The sequence below is a fragment of the Mus pahari genome, chromosome 3 (genome assembly GCF_900095145.1).
Source record: "Mus pahari chromosome 3, PAHARI_EIJ_v1.1, whole genome shotgun sequence".
Classification (NCBI taxonomy): domain Eukaryota; kingdom Metazoa; phylum Chordata; class Mammalia; order Rodentia; family Muridae; genus Mus; species Mus pahari.
In genome coordinates this window covers 136,183,676-136,191,175 of record NC_034592.1, presented here as the reverse complement: position 1 = coordinate 136,191,175, position 7,500 = coordinate 136,183,676, and the positions used below count along the sequence as shown (strand labels likewise).

The 7,500-nt window shown below is 51.9% G+C and overlaps 1 protein-coding gene across 1 annotated transcript in view; it reads right to left on the bottom strand.

The window, feature by feature from the left end:
• The window catches only part of Efcab8 (EF-hand calcium binding domain 8), a 67,205-nt gene that overhangs the window by 32,347 nt on the left and 27,358 nt on the right, over positions 1 to 7,500 (bottom strand). Inside the window, exons 14-18 of the mRNA XM_029537026.1 lie at positions 4,890 to 4,957; positions 4,434 to 4,585; positions 3,777 to 3,911; positions 2,070 to 2,180; positions 1 to 150 (exon numbers count right to left, since the gene is read on the bottom strand). The exon at positions 1 to 150 is cut by the window's left edge and continues 78 nt beyond it. Coding sequence (XP_029392886.1) covers positions 1 to 150; positions 2,070 to 2,180; positions 3,777 to 3,911; positions 4,434 to 4,585; positions 4,890 to 4,957 — 616 coding nt within the window. The remainder of the gene's footprint in view (positions 151 to 2,069; positions 2,181 to 3,776; positions 3,912 to 4,433; positions 4,586 to 4,889; positions 4,958 to 7,500) is intronic.

Below are 7,500 nucleotides of genomic sequence, written 5' to 3'. Positions count from 1 at the left end.
CAAGCCTGTGAGCAGACACCTCTCCGACTGGTCCAGAGCCATGGCCGTCAGCTCGCTTTCCTGGATGCCCGACACGGGTATCTCCATCCTCTTCTTGCCCGTGCTGATGTCCCACACACTCACTGTCCCCTGGAGGCAGCCGCTCACCACCTGTAGACGTAGCACATACAGGTGCCCTCACTCGCTGAATGGCAGTAAGTAAGAAGTGGGGCCTCACCCCTGTAACCTGTGCCTGCAGACAGACCTTCCCGGGCTCTGCATCACAAAACCGTAGCTACTGCTTTTTTTTTTTTAAAGGTTTATTTATTTATTTTATGTATATGGGTACACTGTAGCTGAACAGATAGTTGTGAACCTTCAGGTGATCGTTGGGAATTGAATTTTTAGCACCTCTGCTTGCTCCAGTCAACCCTGCTTGCTCTGGCCCAAAGATTTATTTATTATTATACATAAGTACACTGTAGCTATCTTCAGATGGGCCAGAGGAGGATGTCAGATCCCATTACGGGTGGTTGTGAGCCACCATGTGGTTGCTGGGATTTGAACTCAGGACCTTCAGAAGAGCAGTCAGTTCTCTTACGCACTGAGCCATCACTGCTCCTTTTTTAATGGAATCAATTTCATAAAGCCCCCATTAACTCAAAACTGGCACTTGAGAACTCAAGTTCCCAGGAGAGACGGGAGAGCCACACCTATGTTAAAGAGTACACTATGCTGATCAGCTGCTTAGAATTTCATGACTGTGGAATGTCACACACCTAGACCCAAAGGGTCCTGGGCTACCTTGAGCTCCCTTGACAGCCATTCACTGCCCACCTCTACATCTGAGGAAGCATCTTTCGCCTGTGTTAGCTTAGCAGAGCAGCAGCGTTCATTGACCCTAAGGCTGAGACCAACAGCAGCGTTTCCTGCTTTGCTGCCGCTCCCCTACCCGATGCTCTGGCCAATATATTTGGGGAAATGCCTTGGCTTAAGGCTTGCTTTCATCCTGTGACTATAAACACTCACACAAACACTTCAACATCAGAACATGTAATTAGGGGCAACCTAAATCCATGTTCCCAGACCGCAGTTATTCATATTTGGTTTCATACTCATATTCATCTTCTTCCCAGTGGGTGAGACTCATAGTTAACATTGACACACTCATCACTCTGTCCAGAGGAAAAGAACAGCGTGGTACAGGGAAGATGAATGCCAGAGCATCTTTAGTCAAGACCACAATGGGAGAGAGAAAGCCAAGCAGAGGACAGGTGCCTGGCCCCTCCACAGAGAAGCACAGGGATACAAGACATCCGTGATACACTGCTTTCACCCTGCCCCAAGGCCTGTGAAGCTTTGAAGAGCTGGGTGTGAGATAGATGATGTAGATGTAGATGTAGATATAGATGTAGATATAGATATATGTACTGTTTTGCATTCCTGGAGAGTCCTAAGACAGCTGAACACAGAGACAATGATGCTAGGAGCCAGAATAGGAGGAGAGCCCTGGCCTTACACAGCCGAAGGCCACTCCTACACAGATAGCAGCCCCGTCCCACAGTCCAGGCCAGACAAGACATGCCACTGGGAGTGGACAGAGCCTACAGCCTTTCCATCCACGCTCTTCAGAGCATTCTATATGCCCAGCTGTCCTGCCCACAATGACCTATCTCCTCAGCCTGGGGCACAGGCTGTCGTGCCCTTCCCATAAGGCACGGATTGCAGCTTCCTCAAGGTGGACTCTAGGGTGGCGGCTTACAGGGTGGCAACCTTGAGGGACAGCCCACACCCGTGTCTATTTCCATGCTAAGAGAACTGCCTGCCCAGAGCTCATCTAAGTAACAGCTCCCGGCAGGGGTGCTCAGAGGGGTCAGCAACCCAGTGGCCAGATCAGAGAACTCAGTCAGATCCCATGCCAACCAGTCTGCCAGACTGCCTCACGTCTAGCTTCTGGTGTGGCCGGGACTACAAGAGCGCTAACTATTTCCAGAGCACCACGTGAGCTAACTGCTACTTGAATGCCCACTCGGGCACATGGAGAGGTCTGGGTCCTGATGCTGTCTGTCCCTGGCGCTCTTCCCACTCACCTGCTTAAAGATCTTGCTGTAGAGGACCCTACACAGGGGTGTGTTGTGAGTCGTCATCCTCCCTGTTTTCTGGGGGCCCTGGGATTCCAAGTACCCTCTGAGGATCCCAATCTGTGGTGTGAGGGAGAGATTGACAGCTGAGCAGTCAGATGGACTAAAGCCTTGAGGAGAAACCTACAGACACTATTACATCAAGACATCCCGTACCCCAGGAGGTTTCTCAGCAACTCAGAATTCTGTTGCGTCTCCTATCTCACTCCAAGGTCTCTATTTCCAGGCCTGGGATTCCCTCGTGTTCCAATACCCCTGAGGCCCAAGTCCATGGGCCCCTCACCTTCTGAGAGGCTAAATCTTTACTCTGGTGTTTCCTTTGTAACCAGCTTGGCAGACATGAAGATATCCTGTCTTTCCATCTGTCTATGGGACTGTTGAAACTATAGACTCTGGAGAAAGAAGAATTTCCCCAGGATCTCATGCATGGAGAAGGAAGGATGCCAGCGAGCAGGGGGACTTGCCTCCTGGGAAAGAGCTTCCACAGAGTTCTAACAACTCCTCAGATCACCTTACAGGATGAACCTAGAGTCTAGACAGTGAGGGCGCAATGGTGGGTGCGACCACACCTTCAGGAACTGTTTAGATACACACACACTTGGCCCTCTATTGAAACTTGGATCTCTCTATGGGACCTCAAAACTGGAGCTGAGGGGTTTTCTGGACCTTTTTGTCCCTCTTCCCAACATGGCCACACCAAATAAACCTTCTCTTTCTGTTCCCACATTCATTAGGCTCTTTTTAACTAGCTTGTTGAGGACCTGAGTGAGCACAGATTGTGACCCCCAAGTCCAGTAACACTCAGGAAAGCCTCTGTGACCAGTCCAGCCCCAGCTCAGAGGATACTTCTTGTGCCCGTGACTCCAACACATGGCCTTGCCTTTCTACTGAATTAACTTTACCTGAGTAATACACTCTCACATCCCCACAAAGCTGAGAGTTAAATGATGTCATAGCCTCACCCAGAGAGCCTATACTAATGCCCAGGATGATTGGAAATGAACTTCAAAAAAAAAAAATTACTAACAGCAAGTCCGGCACTCAGCAAAAATGTTAACACCTACCCTTCTTTTTCAATAAACTCACTGCAAAGTGGGAGAGCCAGCCATGTGCACAGAAAAGACATCTGTGACCCTTGACAGAGTGGGCCAGCTAGCGTGGGTACATGGCCTCAATGAAGCTTTCTAGACAGACTCTCCTGACGCTTGTGCTCCACTGGGCTCCCACGTGGCACCAGGCCCCACCGTGGCTCTAGGGCCAATACTCCCCTCTTGCCATCCTCAGGGTCAAGACAGACCCTCAGGCACTAGAAAGGTCACAGACACTCTTCCTGACAGTTTTCTCCCGGGCACTCCCTGCCTTCCTGGGGTTCATGATCACAACTGATGGGGCCAAAGGAGTGTGGAGGGGTGACAGGAGAGTCCAAAGGACGCATGAATGGGGATGGAACAGGGGCGGTAGGGGTAGAGAAGAGGATGGGCTGGAGCCCAGCTCTCAAAGAGGCTCAAGAGTCAGAGCCTCACAGGCTTCAGGGCCAGCTCAGCACAGAGCAGACCCTGCCAGCTCTGCCCGACTCCTGGGATGACACTCACATTGTAGGTGCCACAGACAGAGCAGACCCTGCCAGCTCTGCCCGTCTCCTGGGATGACACTCACATTGTAGGTGCTACAGATGAGCGTGCTGCTTCGGTAGAAGTAGGCGCTGGTTATGGGGCAGTTGCCCAGGGGAAAGAGCTTTCCGCAGAAGGACTGGAGGCACACATAGTCCTGCAGATCCCACACTCGAATGTTCTGCAGGGGATAGACAAGAGGCAGGAGGGTCTGCAGGTGCAGCCAGCACCCTAGGCTCCGGGGATGCCCCTGTGAGCAATGTTAACCATGTATAAAGTGCCTGCTGTTGCCACAACCCTGCCCAAAGCGGCTAAACTAATGCCCCGGAAATCCAGGTCCCTAGTGAGAGGCAGAACAACACCCTTTCCTCCACTCTCCTAAGCACCTGTGTCCTGCCTGGACCCCTGAGCTCAGCAAGCTAAAGGCAAAGAGAGCAGGCAGCCCACATCCTACCTCAGGCCTTCCCTTGCTCCCCAACTCCAGGCCACTTCTAGACTACTCAGAGCTGGGCTCTGCCCCCACGGAGGCAGCTGGAGACTCGTGGCCACCTTTGTGACTCTTCTAGGGCACCTCCCTGTGGGCCTATAGTACAGAGTGAGCCCAGGGGCAGGACTCAATACTGGCCAAGCTACATCATCATTGCAGGGTGAGTGTCTCTTCCCAGGGAACAGAGATAGAGGTGGTGGGGACAGAGGGTGACACCTTGTCCCTGGAAATGCTGATCAGGATGCTGGCATTCCTGCTGTTCACAAGGAGGTGTGTCACTGATGTCTGGTGTCCCTTCATCAGCCACACAGGCCTTTTTGAGACCAGGGGGTTCCACAGGCGAATGTGGGGGTCATAGCCACCAGTTGCTGGAGTCAAGAAATGAGTATCAGTCACCGGGACCTACACTGGGACCTTCTTCCAGGGCCAGGCCTTGGACTCCAGCCAGGGTGGGCAGCTGGGGAATGTCACTGTGATCTGCCACTGTCCCTCTCTCCTGTCTCCATCTCTGACAGGGCCTGAGTCACCCCACCTCCCAGCGATGTAGATGAGAAGCAGAGGAAGCCAGACAGAGGCCAGGAGCTGCAGAGCCTTGTCCTTGGCTCTGAAAATCCCCAGGCTGCTGCCACCTGCACCCCAACTCTGCTTCCGGGGAACACAAAGATTACCTACCCAGAAAGTTCCTGTCCGGACAGTAGTCAAAGCAAAGAATTCCCTTTCTTAAATTCAGTGATGATAGCCTAGGATAGAAAAAAATCAAGAAGGGAGGCCAGGGGGGCTGAGGGAAGCCACGGGGCAGAGAGCAGCAGCCTGGGCCTGGGGTGGGGAGGAGCTCGGTGCTCGGTGGGGAGGCAGTCACTATTCCCCCACCCAGAGAGACCCCAGACTAGCCCAGTGACCCACCCACCGCCGCTGGTAGAGTAGCAGGTGCCCAGATCAGTAGCTCATGGGAAGGGAGGTACCCACCCTTTCAGAAGGAAAAGCCCCAAACACAAGCAAGTCTTTCCACTGTACAAGCATTTTGAATTGTTCCAAAAAACAAAGTTAACATGATTACACCTAGCACCCTCAGGCAAATATCTTCCCAGCAGTGTGACACGTACAACAACAACAATAATAATAAAGCAGCCCCGGCCCACTGGCTCTGTGCTGGGTGTCATCTCACAGGCCACCTTGACTCACACATGCAATCTTCGAGAGCGCCATTGCCCTGCTGAGCTAACGACACTAAGAACAAGAACTTACCTAAGGGCTCACAGAGGGAAGGGGACTCTGTCCTGGTAGATAAAACAGGAAATGGCTCAAGATATCCAGGAGTGGAGAAGAGGAAGGGCTGAGCAGGGCTCAGAGGTCAGAGACACCCTGACAAGATCCCAAGGCCGTGGGGCCCCACACACAGGCCACCAAGCTGTCTAATGTTGCATGGGATGACAGCTAAGTTGGCTCTCCTTCACACCGTGCCATGTCTGCTCGAGGGCCCCTTAGCCTCTGCAGCAGCCTCCTCGCTAGCTTGCTTGCTTGCTTGCTTGCTTGCTTTCTCTTTCTTTCCTTTTTTGTTTTTGTTTGTGTGTTTGTGTGCTTGTTTGTTTGTTTGTTTGTTTGTTTTTTCAGAACAGGGCTTCTCTGTGTTACAGCTCTGAACTTGCTTTGTAGACCAAGCTGGCCTCGAACTCCTGAATACTGGGATCAAAGGCATGCACCACCATGCCACGTTTCCCAAATTGTTTCTTCTTTTTTTTTTTTTTTTTTTCCGAGACAGGGTTTCTCTGTGTAGCCCTGGCTGTCCTGGAACTCACTCTGTAGACCTGGCTGGCCTCGAACTCAGAAATCCACCTGCCTCTGCCTCCCAAGTGCTGGGATTAAAGGCGTGTGCCACCACCGCCCAGCCCCAAATTATTTCTTTTTTTTTTTTTTTTTTTTTTTTTTATTTATTTATTATATGTGTGTACACTGTAGCTGTCTTCAGACACTCCAGAAGAGGGCGTCAGATCTTGTTATTACGGATGGTTATGAGCCACCATGTGGTTGCTGGGATTTGAACTCCGGACCTTCGGAAGAGCAGTCGGGTGCTCTTACCCACTGAGCCATCTCACCAGCCCCCAAATTATTTCTTAACCCCTAGCCTTGCTTCAAGATTTCAAGAACACATCAAAGCGTGTATTTTCCACCCACTGGGAAGCCAGAGATCTGGGTCAATGAGATGGTTTAGTTAAGTAAAGGCACTTGCTGCCAAGCCCGATGACCTAGGATCAACTCCTGGGACCCAAACCATGGTAGGGAAGAACAGACCGTCCTCTGACCTCCACATTTCCACATTAGTACAGTGGATATGCCAGTCTCCCTATAATAAATCACAAAGCAGAGATGCCTCCCTCTGTGCACTTATGTGCAGAGAAATGTTCTGGAGCAACAGTCACCAGGATAGAGGGACAGAAGGAATTACTTCAGAGTGACTCACTCCACCAGCCCCTGCTCCTTGCCAGAACTCAGAGTCACTGTGCTTCCTACAGACCTTGTCTCCAGGAGCAATGCACGGGAGCAAAGAAATGGATAGAGACGGGAGAGACAGAGACCAACTATGAGGAAGGCTACAGGGGAAGCAACAGATGGCCAGGCAGAGAGAGGGAAACCGAACGAGCCTTTTGAACAGCTTCTCTGAGGAGGGTGGTGAGAGGCAGAAACCTGCAGGGTAATTAGAAACGCCTGAGGAGAGCGCGCAGGGAGAGGCGAGGCTTCAGAGCCAGGGAATGGGAAGGCCAAGTGAGTGGCAAGAGCTAGGGGCTAGCAGGAGAGGTCCCAGGCAAGGTAGGCGGGACCTGGACTATGAAGGATTCATTCAGGGCCCCAGCTGGAGGAGATCTGCAGATGGCTGTGTATAGGGACAGCAGCCAGAGGGGACCTAGTGAGCAGTGACAGTGACTTCAGAAAGGTAGCAGTGGAGGTAATAAGCAAAGAAATAGGAGAGGAAGCAGGGTGGGGCCCTTCACACACTCCACACCAGTTCCTAGAGCCTCAATCCCTGATCCTCTACCAGCCACTCCTGGCTTCAACCATGTCAAGAGCTCAGGTAAGACCAGCTACAATGAGCTGGTCCCTCAGGCCCCTCTGGGAAGCTGAGGTGGACTCCATAGGGGTCAGGTTTGACAACTTCAAGTCTTACCTACAGTGGTTACACTGTAAGTACCAGAGACCAGAGGGAAGCCAATAGTGCCACCTGCTGGCCAGGGGTGGTACTGCACAGAGGGTGTGTGTGTGTGTGTGTGTGTGTGTGTGTGTGTGTGTG